Source organism: Doryrhamphus excisus, chromosome 5 (genome assembly GCF_030265055.1).
Source record: "Doryrhamphus excisus isolate RoL2022-K1 chromosome 5, RoL_Dexc_1.0, whole genome shotgun sequence".
In the NCBI taxonomy this organism is placed as follows: domain Eukaryota; kingdom Metazoa; phylum Chordata; class Actinopteri; order Syngnathiformes; family Syngnathidae; genus Doryrhamphus; species Doryrhamphus excisus.
In genome coordinates this window covers 1,826,798-1,849,866 of record NC_080470.1, presented here as the reverse complement: position 1 = coordinate 1,849,866, position 23,069 = coordinate 1,826,798, and the positions used below count along the sequence as shown (strand labels likewise).

At 34.3% G+C, this 23,069-nt stretch overlaps 1 protein-coding gene across 1 annotated transcript in view; it reads left to right on the top strand.

Moving 5' to 3' along the window:
- The first annotated feature begins 853 nt into the window (after positions 1-853).
- LOC131129447 (microtubule-associated serine/threonine-protein kinase 3-like) overlaps positions 854-23,069 on the top strand; it is a 65,968-nt gene continuing 43,752 nt past the window's right edge. The window contains exons 1-3 of the mRNA XM_058073031.1: positions 854-1,149; positions 9,106-9,195; positions 20,522-20,610. Coding sequence (XP_057929014.1) covers positions 1,103-1,149; positions 9,106-9,195; positions 20,522-20,610 — 226 coding nt within the window. The 5' untranslated portion in view covers positions 854-1,102. The remainder of the gene's footprint in view (positions 1,150-9,105; positions 9,196-20,521; positions 20,611-23,069) is intronic.

Genomic DNA, 23,069 nt, shown 5'->3' with positions numbered 1-23,069 from the left:
TTAGGTGGCTAAGCTCTCTAGTTTGCGAGTTAGCATGTGCCTCAAGACCCTGCAGTTGCGCAATATGTTGTAAATCAGGGGTCTCAAACACGCGGCCCGCGGGCCAAATGTGGCCCGCAGGACACTACTTTGAGGCCCCCGCCTTGATATGAAAGTTTAATGTTAGTGCGGCACCGCGCAAGTTTGATATGGATGCTGTATGGTATCATGTACCCAGAAAAAATTATTACGTTTGATTCATGTTCATGTTAAAGGTTAAATAACTGTTAATAGTTATCCTCCCTATCTGTGTGGAAGTGGTAAGTTTTTGTTTTAAAATTTTTATTTTAAAAAATATTTAAAAAAATAATATAAAAATAATATAATTTTTTTATATTATTTGAAAATTGTCAAGAGTATTGAATTATTTATTTTCTTTCTAAAAATTAAATAATATTATAGTCACAATATCCATCCATTTTCCTCCGCTTATAGTCAGCAGTCTCAGTAGGGAAGCCCACAATAAAAGTCAATAGTCACAATAAAACACACTATAATGGTATCGGATTGATAACAAAATATACAGTATCACCCTTCTTCCCCCAAATAAAGTAAAAAATACACAATATATATATATTTTTTTAAAGCATAAAGTACTATTAGCTATGAAAATGAATAACATGGCTAGTATGGATGATTTGTATCGACATTTGCATTGATTCGCCCGCCCCCAGTTCCCACCGCTGACTGACACCCACCCACCGCCCAAATTGAATTAGCCTCAGCCAATAGAATCCCTCCCTCCTCCCTTACCCCCGCCCTCCCCTCCCAGCAGTCACATGGCGGGTAACGGTGACTGGTCTCTGTTGGCTTGGCTGCCAGTCGCTCTCCGGTGCTCTTTGAACGCACCACAGAAGCCACTCTTTCCTTCGTTGTTTCTTTTTGGCTTTTTCAAAGCTTCCTCTTTAAACTACTCAAATCGGTGGAAACCTTGTGCCGTCAAAGTGCTCATTTTTAGTATTTTCGAAGCGATGAGTGGTTGGAACTTGAAGCCGGCTCAGAGGGCGAGTCGTGCGGGGTTTTGCTAACCGGGGAAGCCGCCTCTTGTGGTGTGGCCGCAATCATGAAGTCCAGACGGGATAAACTGAAGATCCCTTCTTTGACTCTGGAGTAAGTCTACCTTTATTATTATTATTATTATTACTGTTTTTACATCGTGTCAAAGTTGTGTACACATGTTGTATATATTTTTTTTTGGGAGGGAGAAGGAGGGGGGGGGGGGGCAACAACTACATGATGTCATATGGAAACTGTTGGAAGTTTAGACTGGAACAAAAATGAAATATACATAAATATATAAACAAATATGTTCAGGAACACCCATCAAAACAAAGTCTTAGCTATTCAACATAAAGACAGTTTTTCTGGATTTTTTTAGTTTGAACTGTTTTTTCAATAATAATCTGTTTTTGCAATACTTTAATTCAGGGGTGTCCAAGCTTTGAACACTTAAAAAATAAAAAATTTTTTTTTTCTTAAAAACTGCTACACATGCTGCACAGTATAGACAAATGTTTGTGTGCTTTTCTCTTGCATTTCTACTCTGTTGTGACCCTTTTTATTTTTTGCTAAGTTATTTATAAAGTTATTTGCTATTTTTTGCTATTTTTTTGCTATTTTTTTTGCAATTTTTTGCTATTTTTCTAAAGTTATTTTCTAAATAACTAATCCGATATAACCCACTTAAAAACTGCTACACATTATAGACAAATCTTTGTGTTTTTAAGCTTTTCTCTTTCATTTCTACTCTGTTTTGACCATTTTTTGCTATTTTCTTGCTATTTTTTGCCATTTTTTGCTTTTTTGCTATCTTTTGCTATTTTTTGCTATTTTTTGCTATTTTTTGCTATTTTTTAAAGTTTTTATAAAGTGATTTATAAAGTTATTTGCTATTTTTTGCTATTTTTTTGCTATTTTTGCTATTTTTTGCTATTTTTTAAAAGTTATTTTCTAAATAACTCATCAGATACAACCCACTTAAAATTATATATTTTTTTGCTATTTTTTGCTATTTTTTAAAGTTATTTATAAAGTTATTTGCTATGTTTTTGCTATTTTTTAAAGTTATTTTCTAAATAACTCATCCAATACAACCCACTTAAAAACTGCTACACATGCTACACAGTATAGACAAATCTTTGTGTTTTTAAGCTTTTCTCATTACATTTCTACTCTGTTTTGACAATTTTTGCTATTTTCTTGCAATTTTTTGCATTTTTTTTTGCAATTTTTTGCTATTTTTGTGCAATTTTTTGTGCATTTTTTTTGCAATTTTTTGCTATTTTTTAAGTTATTTTCAAAACAACTCATCCGATATCACCCACTTGTGTATGTTTCACTACTTTAACCTACATTTCCACATAGTTGTCGAGAATGCTGCCGCCATATGATGTTTCCTTTCCCATTGTCCCGCTCTTGCGTAGCATTGTTTATTTTCTCACTCCAACATTGCCGCATGAATCACACATCCTCCCTCACAGCACCAGACAGACTCGTGGATTTTCATTATTATGCAAATATATACTTATATATATATAGATGTATATATAGATAAGTTTGTGCTTGTTGCACATACCCACACTTTGTTTTTAGTAGGAAATGATGGTATGGGGTTGGGTGTTGGGGGGGTGGGGGTAGGGGGGGTAGGGGGGTACCATGCTGCCCACTGATCCATCAGAAGTCGAAGCGTAGGAATCACTTTGCCTCCTCAGTGGATGATCTCAGTTCAGTATGCGCTCTTTGTTTTCATTGTCTTTTTTTAGGCGCTTAGCTGGTGCTCCCGCACAGATACAGAGGAGGTATCACTCTCGCCGTGCAAACAGGGAGGGGCTGGATGATCACAGCCGCCTTACAATTTATGTTTATGTTTGCTTGTTTTTTTTTTTCTCATGCAAATGTTTAAGTTAAGCTCAAGTATTGGAACGGTTGCTGTTGTATGTATGTACGGTTTACGTTTGTGTCGTATTGGAATATCACCACTGAGTGCTGATGGAATCAAAATGATGCATTATTCATCGCATATTTTGTTGCTATTTTTTGCTATTTTTTTTGCTTTTTGCTATTTTCTTTAAAGTTATATATAAAGTTATTTATAAAGTTATTTGCTATTTTTTTGCTATTCTTTTGCTATTTATTTTCTAAATAACTAATCCGATATAATCCACTTAAAAACTGCTACACATGCTACACATAGACAAATCTTTGTGTTTTTAAGCTTTTCTCATTGCATTTCTACTCTGTTTTGACCATTTTTGCTATTTTCTTGCTATTTTTTGCTATTTTTTGCTATTTTTTTAAGTTATTCATAAAGTTATTTATAAAGTTTTTAGTTATTTCTTTGCTATTTTTTTTGCTAATTTTTGCTTTTTTTGCTATTTTTTGCTATTTTTCAAAAGTTATTTTCTAAATAACTCATCCGATACAACCCACTTAAAAACCGCTACACATGCTACACAGTATAGACAAATCTTTGTGTTTTTAAGCTTTTCTCATTGCATTTCTACTCTGTTTTGACCATTTTTGCTTTTTTCTTGCTATTTTTTTGTATTTTTGGTATTTTTTTCTATTTTTTGGTATTTTTTTCTATTTTTTGGTATTTTTTCTATTTTTTGTTTTTTTTTCTGTTTTTTGCTATTTATAAAGTTATTTATAAAGTGTTCTGCTATTTTTTGCAATTTTTTGCCATTTTTGCTATTTTTTTGCTATTTTTTTGCTATTTTTTTGCTATTTTTTAAAAGTTATTTTCTAAATAACTCATCTGATATAACCCACTTAAAAACTGCTACACATGCTACACAGTATAGACAAATCTTTGTGTTTTTAAGCTTTTCTCATTGCATTTCTACTCTGTTTTTTTTTTTGCTATTTTTTGCTATTTTTTAAAGTTATTTATAAAGTTATTTATAAAGTTATTTATAAAGTTTTTTGTTATTTTATTGCAATTTTTTGCAATTTTTGGAAAGTTATTTTCTAAATATCTCATCCGATATAACCCACTTAAAAACTGCTACACATGCTACACAGTATAGACAAATCTTCGTGTTTTTAAGCTTTTCTCATTGCATTTCTACTCTGTTTTGACCATTTTTGCTTTTTTCTTGCTATTTTTTTGTATTTTTGGTATTTTTTTCTATTTTTTGGTATTTTTTTCTATTTTTTGGTATTTTTTCTATTTTTTGTTTTTTTTCTGTTTTTTGCTATTTATAAAGTTATTTATACAGTGTTCTGCTATTTTTTGCAATTTTTTGCCATTTTTGCTATTTTTTTGCTATTTTTTGCTATTTTTTAAAGTTATTTTCTAAATAACTCATCTGATATAACCCACTTAAAACTGCTACACATGCTACACAGTATAGACAAATCTCTGTGTTTTTAAGCTTTTCTCATTACATTTCTACTCTGTTTTTTTTTTTGCTATTTTTTGCTATTTTTTTAAGTTATTTATAAAGTTATTTATAAAGTTTTTTGTTATTTTATTGCAATTTCTTGCAATTTTTTGAAAGTTATTTTCTAAATAACTCATCCGATATAACCCACTTTAAAACTGCTACACATGCTACACAGTATACATTCTTAAGTTAAGCTGAAGTATTGGAATAACATAATGGTTGTTGTTGTACGTGTCTACGGTTTACGTTTGCGTCGTATTGAGGGAATATGACCACCGAGTGCTGATGGAATGAAAATGACACATAATTCATCAGCATCTTTAAAGGGCATCTTTGCCTTAGGGAACCCCGTGTTTAGACGCAACACGGCATAACGAACCCAGTCTATAGAAGGAGGAGTTGCACAGGTTCTAACATCCTCTCTGCATTACTATGACAACGTGTTCATTAGTGTTTTGGTACCTGCTTTGGTAGCGCCGTGAAGCATCTGCAGCTCTGAGACAATGGACGCTCTGTGGAGCCCAGCTCGCATCCAAACAGGCGAATGGTTAGGAAAGTGGCGCGGGGTCAGGAAAATGGATGGATATTGGGACTATAATATTATTTCATTTTTAGAAAAAAACGGAATCATTCAATATTCTTGACAATTTTCAAATAATAAAAAAATAAAAAATATTTCATTATTATTATTATTTTATTTAATTAATTAATTATTTTTTTCTTTATTTTTTATATTATTATATTTTTGTATTATTCATATTATTATTAAAAAAATAAAAATAAAAAATATCTCGATCCATGTCAGTTAAGAAACTGGCGCAGGGTCAGGAAAATGGATGGATATTGTGACTATAATATTATTTAATTTTTAGAAAAAAACTAAATCATTCAATATTCTTGACAATTTTCAAATAATCCAAAAATAAAAACATATTTTTATTTTTTATTTAATTAATTAATTAATTTAATTAATTAATTTTTTATTTCTTTATTTTTTATATTATATAATTTTAATATTACTCATATTATTATTATTATTTAAAAAAATAAAATACAAAATATCTCTATCCATGTCAGTTAGGAAACTGGCGCAGGGTCAGGAAAATGGATGGATATTGTGACTATAATATTTAATTTTTAGAAAAAAACTGAATCATTCAATATTCTTGACAATTTTCAAATAATAAAAAAAAAATTTATGATTATTTTTTAATTAATAAATTAATTAATTAATTTATTTTTTCTTTATTTTTTATATTATTCATATTATTATTATTATTATTATTATTATTATTAATAATAATAATAATAATTAAAAAAATAAAATAAAAAATACCTCTATCCATGTCAGTTAGGAAAGTGGTGCAGGGTCAGCATTAGGGTGCCGCATGCACGCACGCCTTTGGGCAGCTGATCTTGGCATATTTCAAGGCAAAAGTGATGGACTGAGATATAGGAAGTGTTGGCTGCTGCAGTATGTCGCCATGCTGGGTGTTTGCATCACACAGTGTTGCATGATGCTAACTTAGCACTGTTGGACAATGACATTTCCTGTCTGGTGTGGGTTCACTTCCTCTCGAAAGCACGTTCAATCAGCTGCAATAGTCATTTTTTTCAGATATTGTTACTGAACAGATATTGTTGCACATACCCAGAACAGATATTTTTAATTTTTAATTTTTAATTTTTAATTTTTAATTTTTAATTTTTAATTTTTAATTTTTAATTTTTAATTTTTAATTTTTAATTTTTAAATTTAATAATAATTTTTTCCTGCAACTTACCAATGTTTTACTGTTGATTTCCGTAAAATTGAGTTATAAGGGACGGCGGAGTAATAAGGGAAAAATTTTACATATTTGTTTTGATATTTGAGCTGTAACAAAATAAAAAAATATTTGCTTGAAATGTTTATTTTCACAAAAAGCCATTTTTTCTCTTTTTTTTTAGTCAGGAGCTAATATTTTCCTGCAACTTACCAATGTTTTACTGTTGATTACTGTAAAATTGAGTTATAAAGGTCAAATTTTTGATTTTTTTTTTAGATATTTGAGCTGTCACAAAAGAAAAACATATTTGCTTAAAATGTATATTTTCACAAAAAGCATTTTTTTTTCTTTTTTTTTAGTCGGGAGCTAATATTTTCCTGCAACTTACCAATGTTTTACTGTTGATTACCGTAAAACGGTGTTATAAGGGACGGCGGAGTAATAAGGGACAAATTTTAGATATTTTTTTTAGATATTTGAGCTGTCACAAAAGAAAAACATATTTGCTTAAAATGTATATTTTCACAAAAAGCATTTTTTTTCTTTTTTTTAGTTGGGAGCTAATATTTTCCTGCAACTTACCAATGTTTTACTGTTGATTACCTCAAAATTGAGTTATAAGGGACAATTTTAGATATTTGTTTAGATATTTCAGCTGTCACAAAAAGCCTTTTTTTTCTCTCTTTTTTTAGTCGGGAGCTAATATTTTCCTGCAACTTACCAATGTTTTACTGTTGATTACCGTAAAACGGTGTTATAAGGGACGGCGGAGTAATAAGGGACAAATTTTAGATATTTTTTTTAGATATTTGAGCTGTCACAAAAGAAAAACATATTTGCTTAAAATGTATATTTTCACAAAAAGCATTTTTTTTCTTTTTTTTTAGTCGGGAGCTAATATTTTCCTGCAACTTACCAATGTTTTACTGTTGATTACCTTAAAATTGAGTAATAAGGGACAATTTTAGATATTTGTTTAGATATTTCAGCTGTCACAAAAAGCCTTTTTTTCTCTCTTTCTTTAGTCGGGAGCTAATATTTTCCTGCAACTTACCAATGTTTTACTGTTGATTACCGTAAAACGGTGTTATAAGGGACGGCGGAGTAATAAGGGACAAATTTTAGATATTTTTTTTAGATATTTGAGCTGTCACAAAAGAAAAACATATTTGCTTAAAATGTATATTTTCACAAAAAGCATTTTTTTTCTTTTTTTTTAGTCGGGAGCTAATATTTTCCTGCAACTTACCAATGTTTTACTGTTGATTACCTTAAAATTGAGTAATAAGGGACAATTTTAGATATTTGTTTAGATATTTCAGCTGTCACAAAAAGCCTTTTTTTCTCTCTTTCTTTAGTCGGGAGCTAATATTTTCCTGCAACTTACCAATGTTTTACTGTTGATTACCGTAAAACGGTGTTATAAGGGACGGCGGAGTAATAAGGGACAAATTTTAGATATTTTTTTTTAGATATTTGAGCTGTCACAAAAGAAAAACATATTTGCTTACAATGTATATTTTCACAAAAAGCATTTTTTTTCTTTTTTTTAGTCGGGAGCTAATATTTTCCTGCAACTTACCAATGTTTTACTGTTGATTACCGTAAAATTGAGTAATAAGTGACAATTTTAGATATTTGTTTAGATATTTCAGCTGTCACAAAAAGCATTTTTTTTCTCTCTTTTTTTAGTCGGGAGCTAATATTTTCCTGCAACTTACCAATGTTTTACTGTTGATTTCCATAAAATGGGGTCTTAAGGAATGGCGGGGTAATAAGGGACGATTTTCGGGAAAATGTTTTAAAAGTAATTCTGCCTTTTCATGTTAAACAGGAAGCTTTTTGTTGTTTTTTTTCAAAGAAGCATATATTCTTGAACAAATCGTTCAAAAAAATTTTTTCCCGAAAACTGTCCCTTATTACCCCGCCGTCTCTTATGACTCCGTTTTACGGTAATCAACGGTAAAACATTGGTAAGTTGCAGGAAAATTTTAGCTCCCGACTAAAAGAAGAGACAAAAAAATGTCTTTTTGTGAAAATATACATTTCAAGCAAATATTGTTTTCTTTTGTGACAGCTGAAATATCCAAACAACGATACCAACATTAACAACACAGAAAAACGCTCTCTCAGTTACTACTTCCTGTCATGTATTATTTGTGTTTTGGGACTTAAAAGTGCTCTGAAGTGTTAAATGCATTAGTGGGGAGTGTCATCATCACCTCTTTTTGCCACTTGTGCGAAAAAAAAAACTTAAAAGACATGTAAATACTTTGTTGGGATTGGGCATGAGTTAACAATATAGTCAACACAATAAGAACTCCTGTGTTTTGTCTGGTGCTTGTGTGTCTCACCAAACATTGACATTACTGACACATAGTGACCAGCATCGAACACTACATTACATCACATCGTCTTTGAATGCATCTTCTGAATGCCTTATTTGTTTTTTTTACTTAATTAATCAATTTTTAGGCTTGGATATGCTTCATTTTAGCAAAAAAATCGAAATTTTTTTTGTATTCAATTATGAATCAGTATGAATGTGAGTGTGAATGGTTGTTTGTCTATATGTGCCCTGTGATTGGCTGGCGACCAGTCCAGGGTGTACCCCGCCTTTCGCTTGAAGACAGCTGGGATAGGCTCCAGATATCAATATCGGATTGGGACACCCCCCTGACTTAAGCGGGTTCCACTGTACTTGGAATTGTTGGAACCTAGAGTTCCAAGTTCCTAGACAAACAAGCCCTAATTCCCATTTTATGGAAAAAAAGAACATGTCATTGACGGGCTATAGTTGGGTCACATGGTTCCTCACGAGTTGTGCTTTCCACTGATGGTAGATAGCGGCGTTGGAGGGTCCGCCCACGTCAGCGTACTAATCCATGAAACCATGTCTTGCCTTTCAGTTTATCACCCACTTGTCAGAGCCCCACCCTCCTGAGCCCCTGCAGCCCCTGCAGCCCCTGCAGTCCCTTGCAAACCCTTCACCCCTGGAGGTAAGACGCTCAAGTCACACGCTGCTGCTAGCGTCACCTCCATGAGTTTATTTGCTTAAAATGTATATTTTCACAAAAAGCCGTTTTTTTTCTTCTCTTTTTTTAGTCGGGAGCTAATATTTTCCTGCAACTTACCCAAGTACCAAAAATATATTTGCTTAAAATGTATATTTTCACAAAAAGCTGTTTTTTTTTCTCTCGTTTTTTAGTCGGGAGCTAATATTGTCCTGCAACTTACCAAAGTACCAAAAAAATATTTGCTTAAAATGTATATTTTCACAAAAAGCTGTTTTTTTTCTCTCGTTTTTTAGTCGGGAGCTAATATTTTCCTGCAACTTACCAAAGTACCAAAAAAATATTTGCTTAAAATGTATATTTTCACAAAAAGCTGTTTTTTTTTTCTCTCGTTTTTTAGTCGGGAGCTAATATTTTCCTGCAACTTACCAAAGTACCAAAAAAAATATTTGCTTAAAATGTATATTTTCACAAAAAGCCGTTTTTTTTCCTCTCATTTTTTAGTCGGGAGCTAATATTTTCCTGCAACTTACCAATGTACCAAAAAATATTTGCTTAAAATGTATATTTTCACAAAAAGCTGTCTTTTTTCCTCTCTTTTTTTTTAGTTGGGAGCCAATATTTTCCCACAACTTACCAATGTTTTACTGTTGATTACCGTAAAACGGTGTTATAAGGATACGGCGGGGTAATAAGGGGCAGTTTTGGATATTTGTTCTGATATTTGAGCTGTTACAAAAGAAAAAAAAAATTGCTTGAAATGTATATTTTCACAAAAAGCTGTTTTTTTCCTCTTTTTTTTAGTCGGGAGCTAATATTTTCCTGCAACTTACCAATGTTTTACTGTTGATTACCGTTAAACGGGTAATAAAGGACAATTTTAGATATTTGTTTAGATATTTGAGCTGTCACAATTCATCCTACTTTGCGGAAATTCACTTATTATAGGGGTGTTAGTTCATGTCTAGAGGGCTCTAATAATGTTAAAAACCATATCTACAAGGTGGTAAACAGGTTTTCCGTGCTGAAAATATTCAAAAAATCCGGAAAATTTGCGGAAATTCACTTATTATAGGGGTGTTAGTTCATGTCTGGAGGGCTCTACTGATGTTAAAAACCATATCTACAAGATGGTAAACAGGTTTTCCATATTCAATTTATACTACTTTGCGGAAATTCGCTTATTATAGGGGTGTTAGTTCATGTCTAGAGGGCTCTAATAATGTTAAAAACCATATCTACAAGGTGGTAAACAGGTTTTCTATGCTGAATATATTCAATTTATACTACTTTGCTGAAATTTCAGTTATTATAGGGGTGTTAGTTTTTGACTAGAGGGCTCTAATAATGTTAAAAACCATATCTGCAAGGTGGTTAACAGGTTTTCTATGCTTAAAATATTCAATTTATCCTACTTTGCAGAAATTAACTTATTATAGGGGTGTTAGTTCATGTCAAGAGGGCTCTAATAATGTTAAAAACCATATCTACAAGGTGGTAAACAGGTTTTCTATGCTGAAAATATTCAATTTATCCTACTTTGCGGAAATTCACTTATTATAGGGGTGTTACTTCATGTATAGAGGGCTCTAATAATGTTAAAAAACATATGTACAAGGTGGTAAACAGGTTTTCTATGCTGAAAATATTTAATTTATCCTACTTTGCTGAAATTTCAGTGATTATAGGGGTGTTAGTTTTTGACTAGAGGGCTCTAATAATGTTAAAAACCATATCTGCAAGGTGGTTAACAGGTTTTCTATGCTGAAAATATTCAATTTATCCTACTTTGCAGAAATTAACTTATTATAGGGGTGTTAGTTCATGTCTAGAGGGCTCTAATGATGTTAAAAACCATATCTACAAGATGGTAAACAGGTTTTCTATGCTGAATATATGCAAATAATCCGGAAAATTTGCGGAAATTCACTTATTATAGGGGTGTTAGTTTCTCCCAGAGCAAGCAATGGCGTTCGAATCCGCAAACCTTTGATGGGGCTGCATTAATCGTCATTAAGATGGACGTCCAAACATGATTTGGCTTGTACAGTACATAAATATATACATTGAAATTCATGGCCAATAAAAGTGAGTCTATATCCGTATTTGAAGATGCTCCTTTTCCCACCAGCAAAGCCCCCATCCGTTATTAGTTGTGTCTAAGTCTATGTGGGTTGCTTAGCAACGATGGTGGGTGCTCCGGAGGAAGGCAACACTGCAAACAGAGACGTTTGAATCCCGCATGTTTGTGGATATGCGAGCAGGGCTTGGCTATCTATCGCACAATCATAATGAATCTTTTTTTTTTTTCGTTAAAGCGATCAGAAGATTTTGACAGATCTCGATGCCGCATGCATTTGAATGTGTGTAAACATTACCCAATCCCGACAAACTGGCATGGCAATGTTTTAAAAAGAACACATTAAACAAATGAACTCTTTAGTCGGTAACCAAACAACTGGAAGGTTTTTTTTTTAATGACTTTACAACCGAGCACATGATGACCGTGGATTTGGTTTTTGCTGTATTGAACAAACATATATATATACAATATTGCATGTGTTATCGTTATAACATTGGATATATTGGATCCCGCATAGCACACGTCTCGTGATGCTTTCAATGGCTCGCAGCAATCACGAAATCAGCCGTATCATCTTTGTGTACATGTCAATGGCAACGTACATACACACAAAATCTGTCGTTGAAATGAAAAGTCCACACAGAGATACCCAAACAGAGATTCGATACCCTCGCTGTGTGGCTAACATGGTTAGCATGTTAGTTTTTTTGCTTGTGAAATTATAAAAATGTGTCTTGTGTAACATTTTTGGCTTTCTGGAACAGATTAATTAGATTTACATGATTTCTTACAGGAAAAATTGATTCAGTTAGAGTACGTTTTGGTTAGAGTCCGACCTTTTGGAAGGGATTAACGACTCTAACCAAGGTTCCGCTGTATTATTCAATGCTCATTTAGTCAGAAATGAATTGGACAGGGGCGGCACGGCGGACGAGAGACCTCACAGCTAGGAGACCAGGGTTCAATTCCAACCTACTCCGGTTTCCTCCCACTCCAAATTGTCCATAGGTATGAATGTGAGTGTGAATGGTTGTTTGTCTATATGTGCCCTGTGATTGGCTGGCCACCAGTCCAGGGTGTACCCCGCCTCTCGCCCGGAGACAGGTGGGATAGGCTCCAGCACCCCCGTGACCCTCGTGAGGACGTTTTCTATGCTGAAAATATTGAATTTATCCTACTTTGCGGAAATTCGCTTATTATAGGGGTGTTAGTTCATGTCTAGAGGGCTCTAATGATGTTAAAAAAAACATATCTACAAGGTGGTAAACAGGTTTTCTATGCTGAAAATATAGAATTTATCCTACTTTGTGGAAATGCACTTATTATAGGGGTGTTAGTTCATGTCTAGAGGACTCTAATAATGTTAAAAAACATATCTACAAGATGGTAAACAGGTTTTCTATGCTGAATATATTCAATTTATACTACTTTGCGGAAATTAACTTATTTTAGGGGTGCTAGTTCTTGTCTAGAGGGCTCTAATAATGTTAAAAAACATATCTACTAGGTGGTAAACAGGTTTTCTATGCTGAAAATATTCAATTTATCCTACTTTGCGGAAATTCACTTATTATAGGGGTGTTAGTTCATGTCTAGAGGACTCTAATAATGTTAAAAACCATATCTACAAGATGGTAAACAGGTTTTCTATGCTGAAAATATTCAATTTTTCCTACTTTACGGAAATTCACTTATTGTAGGGGTGTTAGTTCATGTCTAGAGGACTCTAATAATGTTAAAAACCATATCTACAAGGTGGTAAACAGGTTTTCTATGCTGAAAATATTCAATTTATCCTACTTTGTGGAAATTTGCTTATTATAGGGGTGTTAGTTCATGTCTAGAGGGCTCTAATAATGTTAAAAAAAACATATTTACAAGGTGGTAAACAGGTTTTCTATGCTGAAAATATACAATTTATCCTACTTTGCGGAAATTCGCTTATTATAGGGGTGTTAGTTCATGTCTTGAGGGCTCTAATGATGTTAAAAACCATATCTACAAGGTGGTAAACAGGTTTTCTATGCTGAAAATATTCAATTTATCCTACTTTGCGGAAATTCACTTATTATAGGGGTGTTAGTTCATGTCTAGAGGGCTCTAATAATGATAAAAACATATCTACAAGGTGGTAAACAGGTAAAAAAAAAAAAGACAAAATAAGTAACATCTCACAGACAACAAACGGTTTGACTCATTCGTATCGAAGCAACGCGGGACGTTGTCTTGCGTGGACAACTTTGATCCACACTGTAACGTCATAGTAAATTGATATTGTTTGTATATTATTGTTTTTTTTTGGTGCTTATGAATGATTTCTAACTTTGGACTTTCTGCATTATGCATTTTTTGTAGTTTTCTTGCTTAATGTTATTTTTATAATATGCAAAGGGTCATTAAACACGAGCCGTGGGCCACAAATACCCCCCCCCCCGCGCTGCACTTTGGACACCCCCCCCCTTGCTCTAAACTGAAACTACCGAGCAGCACTTGAACGCAACACCAGACTCCAGGTTCCCTCACACGTTAGCAGCAGCAGCGTCTGCGTGTCGGCGTCCCGAAGCGGTGTGCTCGGCGTTATCCACACAAAGACACCGTCATGGGGAAGACCTTTCCGGGACCGTACCCGTGTCTGACAAGGGACCGGAGCACATAAAGCCAACGCGGGAACCGTTTTGGTTCGGTGTCGGTCTCTTCGGACTCGGCGTTAAGACACAAAAGGAACCGTCGACACGGAACGACGATGGCGGGGAGACTAGCGGAGGAGCTCGGCTCGATTTGAAAATGCCGAATAACTTTTTAAGGCCATGAAAGAAAACCGAACAGTATGTCGGACCCGAGTCAACCGAGCCAGAACAAGTCCCGTTTTGTTCCCGGAGCCTTGCTGAAGCGCTCGAAAAGGTTAGTTCACAGGAGTTTGGAATTTGGAACTTCAAGCTAGTTTTGCTTCGTTTTGTTGTTTAAAGGGACGATTTAGGACACAAAGTACATTTTTTTTGCTTTTCTTACTCTTGTCTGTCTTAACGAAATAGCCGTGTTGTTAAGAAAGCTAAATATACGAATGTTAATCCCGCGTTCATGAGTGGAGTTGATGCTTTTGTTTTGGGATAGGGCTATTTACTGGAGCACTGGAATCCTGTTTTAATTAGATGGACAGTACTTGAATTGAGGATTAACATTGCAGCAGATCAATGATATCATTTTGCGTGAAGGTTTTATGACAATTACTGACCCCGGACTATATTTTGTGTTGTATTGGGTCCTGTCCATCAACCCCCCCCCCCCCCCCAGGTCATCATAATGAGCTCATCCAATATCATGAGCTCATTGTTCTACATCACTTTGTTTACCCTGCAAACACAGACAATGGTGGGGAAAATACATATTTTTGCATCTTTTATGACAGGAGTTCATTTTTAAGGTACAAGTTACACCAAAGTACACTCAAAAAAAATAAATATTTAGCCTCAACAACAACAACAAAAAAAATCTACGCAACAGTTTCCATTCGTCTTCATTTGAAATTGCTTTGAAACCAACAAACAGTATTGCATTGCATGAATTAGCTTTTCCTCTTTACTCTTTACATTATTTGAACATAAGTTAAAAAAATTAATTTGCTTATTATAGGGGTGTTAGTTCATGTCTAGAGGGCTCTAATAATGTTAAAAACCATATCTACAAGATGGTAAACAGGTTTTCTATGCTGAAAATATTAAATTAATCCGACTTTGTGGAAATTCACTTATTATAGGGGTGTTAGTTCATGTCTAGAGGGCTCTAATAATGTTAAAAAAACATATCTACAAGATGGTAAACAGGTTTCCTATGCTGAATATATTAAATTAATCCGACTTTGCGGAAATTCACTTATTATAGGGGTGTTAGTTCATGTCTAGAGGTCTCTAATAATGTTAAAAAAACATCTACAAGATGGTAAACATGTTTTCTATGCTGAAAATATCCAATTTATCCTACTTTGCGGAAATTCACTTATTATAGGGGTGTTAGTTCATGTTTAGAGGGCTCTAATAATATTAAAAAAACATATCTACAAGGTGGTAAACAGGTTTTCTATGCTGAAAATATTAAATTAATCTGACTTTGCGGAAATTCACTTATTATAGGGGTGTTAGTTCATGTTTAGAGGGCTCTAATAATATTAAAAAAACATATCTACAAGGTGGTAAACAGGTTTCCGATGCTGAAAATATTCAATTAATCCGACTTTGCGGAAATTCGCTTATTATAGGGGTGTTAGTTCATGTCTTGAGGTCTCTAATAATGTTAAAAAAACATATCTACAAGATGGTAAACAGGTTTTCTATGCTGAAAATATTCAATTTATCTTACTTTGTGGAAATACACTTATTATAGGGGTGTTAGTTCATGTCTAGAGGGCTCTAATAATGTTAAAAAACCATATCTACAAGGTGGTAAACAGGTTTTCTATGCTGAAAATATTAAATTAATCCGACTTTGCGGAAATTCACTTATTATAGGGGTGTTAGTTCATGTCTAGAGGGCTCTAATAATGTTAAAAACCATATATACAAGATGGTAAACAGGTTTTCTATGCTGAAAATATTCAATTTATCCTACTTTGTGGAAATTCAGTTATTATAGGGGTGTTAGTTCATGTCTAGAGGGCTCTAATAATGTTAAAAACCATATCTACAAGGTGGTAAACAGGTTTTCCATGCTGAAAATATTCAATTTATGCTACTTTGTAAAAAATCACTTATTATAGGGGTGTTAGTTCATGTCTAGAGAGCTCTAATAATGTTAAAAACCATATCTACAAGGTGGTAAACAGGTTTTCCATGCTGAAAATATCCAATTTATCCTACTTTGAGGAAATTCGCTTATTATAGGGGTGTTAGTTCATGTCTAGAGGTCTCTAATAATGTTAAAAAAACATATCTACAAGGTGGTAAACAGGTTTTCTATGCTGAAAATATCCAATTTATCCTACTTTGCGGAAATTCACTTAATATAGGGGTGTTAGTTCATGTCTAGAGGGCTCTAATAATGTTAAAAACCATATCTACAAGGTGGTAAACAGGTTTTCTATGCTGAATATATTCAATTTATCCTACTTTGTGGAAATTCGCTTGTTATAGGGGTGTTAGTTCATGTCTAGAGGGCTCTAATAATGTTAAAAACCATATCTACAAGATGGTAAACAGGTTTTCTATGCTGAAAATATTTAATTTATCCTACTTTGCTGAAATTTCAGTGATTATAGGGGTGTTAGTTTTTGACTAGAGGGCTCTAATAATGTTAAAAACCATATCTACAAGGTGGCTAACAGGTTTTCTATGCTGAAAATATCCAATTTATCCTTCTTTGTGGAAATTCACTTATTATAGGGGTGTTAGTTCATGTCTAGAGGGCTCTAATAATGTTAAAAACCATATCTACAAGATGGTAAACAGGTTTTCTATGCTGAAAATATCCAATTTATCCTACTTTGCGGAAATTCACTTATTATAGGGGTGTTAGTTCATGTCTAGAGGGCTCTAATGATGTTAAAAAAAACATATCTGCAAGGTGGTAAACAGGTTTTCTATGCTGAAAATATCCAATTTATCCTTCTTTGCGGAAATTAACTTATTATAGGGGTGTTAGTTCATGTCTAGAGGGCTCTAATAATGTTAAAAACATATCTACAAGGTGGTAAACAGGTTTTCTATGCTGAAAATATCCAATTTATCCAACTTTGCGGAAATTCACTTATTATAGGGGTGTTAGTTCATGTCTAGAGGGCTCTAATAATGTTAAAAAACCATATCTACAAGATGGTAAACAGGTTTTCTATGCTTAAAATATTCAATTTATCCTACTTTGCGGAAATTCACTTATTATAGGGGTGTTAGTTCATGTCTAGAGGGCTCTAATAATGTTAAAAACCATATCTACAAGATGGTAAACAGGTTTTCTATGCTGAAAATATCCAATTTATGCTACTTTGTGGAAATTCACTTATTATAGGGGTGTTAGTTCATGTCTTGAGGGCTCTAATAATGTTAAAAACCATATCTACAAGGTGGAAAACAGGTTTTCTATGCTGAAAATATTAAATTAATCCAACTTTGCGGAAATTCATTTGTTATAGGGGTGTTAGTTCATGTTTAGAGAGCTCTAATAATGTTAAAAACCATATCTACAAGATGGTAAACAGGTTTTCTATGCTGAAAATATCCAATTTATCCTACTTTGTGGAAATTCGCTTATTATAGGGGTGTTAGTTCATGTCTTGAGAGCTCTAATAATGTTAAAAACCATATCTACAAGGTGGTAAACAGGTTTTCTATGCTGAAAATATTCAATTTATCCTACTTTGTGGAAATTCACTTATTATAGGGGTGTTAGTTCATGTCTAGAGGGCTCTAATAATGTTAAAAACCATATCTACAAGGTGGTAAACAGGTTTTCTTGCATGATTTACCAAAGTATGACAAGCATAGCGAGTTTAGCAACATCTGCTCATGGTGTGTTTATGGTCCCAAGTTTTCCCCCCTTTCTTTTTAGAGCTGGTGGATTATTTTCTCCCCTCCCTTGTCCACAAATAAATCAGTCTTGGACATCTGCAGCTCAAGCTGGGCGTGCTGCTGTCGTTGGCGTTGGACTCACTCCTGTCAGCCTTGAGTTTGTTGACAGGAGGTTCCTTCTTTGGATTTTTTTTTTTCTTCTTCTCGTCCTTCTCTGACGAGGCCATACTAGCGTGTCATGAATTTGCTTGCAGATTAGAGTTGTTGTTACGTAAATGTTCTTCCAGGCCGATCTTCCCTGAGAAATTACTTTAAATCTAAACGGACTGCAATGTAAAAAAATGTAATTCTGACAGACGAGGATTTATGTTGGTTGGTCAGCAACCAATATGGTGTTTGAAGGATTATCCGAGTTGGTAGACATCAATCTGTCTGACACTATGAAACAGTGAATTAATTTGCGTTGACTCGCCCCACACCTCCCACTACCACCCCGCTAAAGCCATTGATTTATGGATGCTAAATAGCCCAAACCAGCTCACTGCATCCTAGTGAAGGACAATACACAACATAGATGATAAAACTCGACCATCACCCACCAGCCCACCAGCAGGGAAGTTTCAGGAAAATTTCAGTTCCCAACTAAAAATGGGAGAAAAAAAGCCTTTTGTGAAAAGTTGCATTTTGTTTTTGTGAAAAGATGCGTTTTGAGCGCAACTTTCACTTTGACACAAATATTTTGGCTTTAGTAATCAGCAGTAGAACATTGGTAAGTTTCAGGAAAATATCAGTTCCCAACTAAAAATGGGAGAATTTTTTTTTTGTGAAAAGTTGCATTTTGTTTTTGTGAAAAGATGCATTTTGAGCACAACTTTCACTTTGACACAAATATTTTGGCTTTAGTAATCAGCAGTAGAACATTGGTAAGTTTCAGGAAAATATCAGTTCCCAACTAAAAATGGGAGAATTTTTTTTTTGTGAAAAGTTGCATTTTGTTTTTGTGAAAAGATGCATTTTGAGCACAACTTTCACTTTGACACAAATATTTTGGCTTTAGTAATCAGCAGTAGAACATTGGTAAGTTTCAGGAAAATATCAGTTCCCAACTAAAAATGGGAGAAAAAGTTTTTTTTTTGTGAAAAGTTGCATTTTGTTTTGTAAAAAGATGCATTTTGAGCACAACTTTCACTTTGACACAAATATTTTGGCTTTTTATGACTGCTAACGACTATACCAACATAACATAAAAATGGCTTTTTTGACATCAGCGTTAGAATCCACATCTAGTTTGCATGCAATTTTTTATGTTATTGCGACTTATTCGGTGTGCAGATTCTTTAGTAATCAGCAGTAGAACATTGGTAAGTTTCAGGAAAATATCAGTTCCCAACTAAAAATGGGAGAATTTTTTTTTTTTGTGAAAAGATGCATTTTGTTTTGTAAAAATATGCATTTTGAGCACAACTTTCACTTTGACACAAATATTTTGGCTTTTTATGACCGCTAACGACTATACCAACATAACACAAAAAATGGGTTAGAATCCACATCTGGTTTGCATGCAATTTGATGTTATTGCGACTTATTCGGCGTGTAGATTCTTTAGTAATCAGCAGTAGAACATTGGTAAGTTTCAGGAAAATATCAGTTCCCAACTAAAAATGGGAGAATTTTTTTTGTGTGAAAAGTTGCATTTTGTTTTGTGAAAAGATGCATTTTGAGCACAACTTTCACTTTGACACAAATATTTTCGCTTTTTATGACCGCTAACGACGATACCAACATAACATAAAAATGGCTTTTTTGACATCAGCGTTAGAATCCACATCCAGTTTGCATGCAATTTTTTATGTTATTGCGACTTATTCGGCGTGCAGATTCTTTAGTAATCAGCAGTAGAACATTGGTAAGTTTCAGGAAAATATTAGTTCCCAACTAAAAAAATGGGAGAAAAGGTTTTTTTTGTGAAAAGTTGCATTTTGAGCACAACTTTGACACAAATATTTTGGCTTTTTATGACCGCTAACAACGATACCAACGTAACACAAAAAAATGGGTTAGAATCTGGTTTGCATGCAATTTGATGTTATTAAGTTTCAGGAAAATATCAGTTCCCAACTAAAAATGGGAGGAAAAACAGCTTTTTGTGAAAAGTTGCATTTTGTTTTGTGAAAAAATGCGTTTTGAGCACAACTTTCACTTTGACACAAATATTTTGGCTTTTTATGACCGCTAACGACTATACCAACATAACACAAAAAATGGGTTAGAATCCACATCTGGTTTGCATGCAATTTGATGTTATTGCGACTTATTCGGCGTGCAGGCGTAGGCACGGCTTAGCGGATCATGGCCACTTCCGAGGTCAGATCTCGTTAATCCGTGATCCGCCATTACGGTCATTCGGCGTCATGTCTGCTCTCTCCCATTGCACAGAGTTAACACAAGTGTTGCATAAGAAGAATGGTGTCGATGGTGGATAACCAAGGCCCATGTCATTACACCAAGCTTAGAGGAATACACACAAGGTTGTTTTTCCGTGAAACGTTCTACCAGTCGGATTAACCCTTCAGATCAGATCATCCCTGCGGAAGGCAGTATACTCCGTAACCCGATTTTTACGAGTGACATGCAATTAGTATTATTGGAGTATGTTTTTTTTTTTTTCAATCTTCCATCTGTGTTGAGCGACTCTGCTCGTCGTGACTTCTCTCCCGTTCTGTTTGCGTTCCAGCTGTCGCAGCAGCAACAGGAAGAGCCTCTGTGTTGGAACGCCATCACCCACTCTGTCCCGACCACTCTCCCCACTCTCAGTCCATACAGGTAAGATCTGGGCTCTCTGCTGGGGTCGTGGTCCAGCCTTGGTGCGATTATTTATTTATTTTGTTTTAGCTCAAAACACATACTTTCATCAGAAAAAAAAAGTTTGCTTCTACCCTTTTCCGTTCTTGAATAATCAGCAGTAGAACATTGGTAAGTTTCAGGAAAATATCAGTTCCCAACTAAATATGGGAGAAAAACAGCTTTTTGTGAAAAGTTGCATTTTGTTTTTGTGAAAAGATGCGTTTTGCAATTCCATCCTCGTTGTTTGTCTATATGTGCCCTGTGATTGGCTGGCGACCAGTCCAGCCTCTTGCCCTAAGACAGCTGGGATAGGCTCCAGCAACCCCCACGACGGTAGACGGTAGCGGTAGAAAATGAATGAATATTTTTGTTTCATCGAAGTCAACAACTGCTCAGATGTTTTGGGTTTCACTAAAATAAAAAAAAAATATGGACGTCAGTCATCGATGAATTTGGTTCCCTGCAGAAAAAGCTAATTTTCTGTTTTTTACATTTTTTTTTAGCTCAAAATGATTACGTTCAAACACTTACTTTCATCAGAAAAAAAAAGTTTGCTTCTACCCTTTTCCGTTCTTTAGTAATCAGCAGTAGAACATTGGTAAGTTTCAGGAAAATATCAGTTCCCAACTAAAAATGGGAGGAAAAACAGCTTTTTGTGAAAAGTTGCATTTTGTTTTTGTGAAAAAATGCATTTTGCAATTACACCCTCGTTGTTTATCTAAATGTGCCCTGTGATTGGCCGGCAACCAGTCCAGCCTCTTGCCCTAAGACAGTTGGGATAGGCTCCAGCCCCCCCCACGACCCTTGTGAGGATAAGCGGTAGAAAATGAATGAATATTTTTGTTTCATAGAAGTCAACAACTGCTCAGATGTTTTGGGTTTCACTAAAATAAAAAAAAAATGGACGTCAGTCATTGATGAATTTGGTTCCCTGCAGAAAAAGCTAATTTTCTGTTTTTTTAATTTTTTTTAGCTCAAAATGCTTACATTGAAACACTTACTTTCATCAGAAAAAAAAGTTTGCTTCTACCTTTTTCCGTTCTTTAGTAATCAGCAGTAGAACATTGGTTAGTTTCAGGAAAATATCAGCTCCCAACTAAAAATGGGAGGAAAAACAGCTTTTTGTGAAAAGTTGCATTTTTTTTGTGAAAAGATGCATTTTGCAATTCCACCCTCGTTGTTTATCTAAATGTGCCCTGTGATTGGCCGGCAACCAGTCCAGCCTCTCGCCCTAAGACAGCTGGGATAGGCTCCAGCATCCCACACGACCCTTGTGAGGATAAGCGGTAGAAAATGAATGAATATTTTTGTTTCATAGAAGTCAACAACTGCTCAGATGTTTTGGGTTTCACTAAAATAAAAAAAAAATATGGACGTCAGTCATCGATGAATTTGGTTCCCTGCAGAAAAAGCTAATTTTCTGTTTTTTCATTTTTTTTTAGCTCAAAATGCTTACGTTCAAACACTTACTTTCATCAGAAAAAAAAGTTTGCTTCTACCCTTTTCCGTTCTTTAGTAATCAGCAGTAGAACATTGGTAAGTTTCAGGAAAATATCAGTTCCCAACTAAAAATGGGAGGAAAAACAGCTTTTTGTGAAAAGTTGCATTTTGTTTTGTGAAAAGATGCGTTTTGCAATTCCATCCTCTTTGTTTGTCTATATGTGCTCTGTGATTGGCTGGCGACCAGTCCAGCCTCTTGCCCTAAGACAGCTGGGATAGGCTCCAGCAACCCCCACGACGGTAGACGGTAGCGGTAGAAAATGAATGAATATTTTTGTTTCATAGAAGTCAACAACTGCTCAGATGTTTTGGGTTTCACTAAAATAAAAAAAAATATGGACGTCAATCATCGATGAATTTGGTTCCCTGCAGAAAAGCTAATTTTCTGTTTTTTTTATTTTATTTTTTTAGCTCAAAACGCTTACGTTCAAACACTTACTTTCATCAGAAAAAAAAAGTTTGCTTCTACCCTTTTCCGTTGTTTAGTAATCAGCAGTAGAACATTGGTAAGTTTCAGGAAAATATTAGTTCCCAACTAAAAATGGGAGAAAAAACAGCTTTTTGTGAAAAGTTGCATTTTGTTTTTGTGAAAAAATGCATTTTGAGCACAACTTTCACTTTGACACAAATATTTTGTCTTTTTATGACCGCTAACGACTATACCAACATAACACAAAAAATGGCTTATTTGACATCAGTGTTAGAATCCACATCTGGTTTGCATGCAATTTGATGTTATTGCGACTGATTCGGCGTGCAGATTCTTTAGTAATCAGCAGTAGAACATTGGTAAGTTTCAGGAAAATATTAGTTCCCAACTAAAAATGGGAGAATTTTTTTTTTTTTTGTGAAAAGTTGCATTTTGTTTTGTGAAAAAATGCATTTTGAGCACAACTTTCACTTTGACACAAATATTTTGGCTTTTTATGACCGCTAAC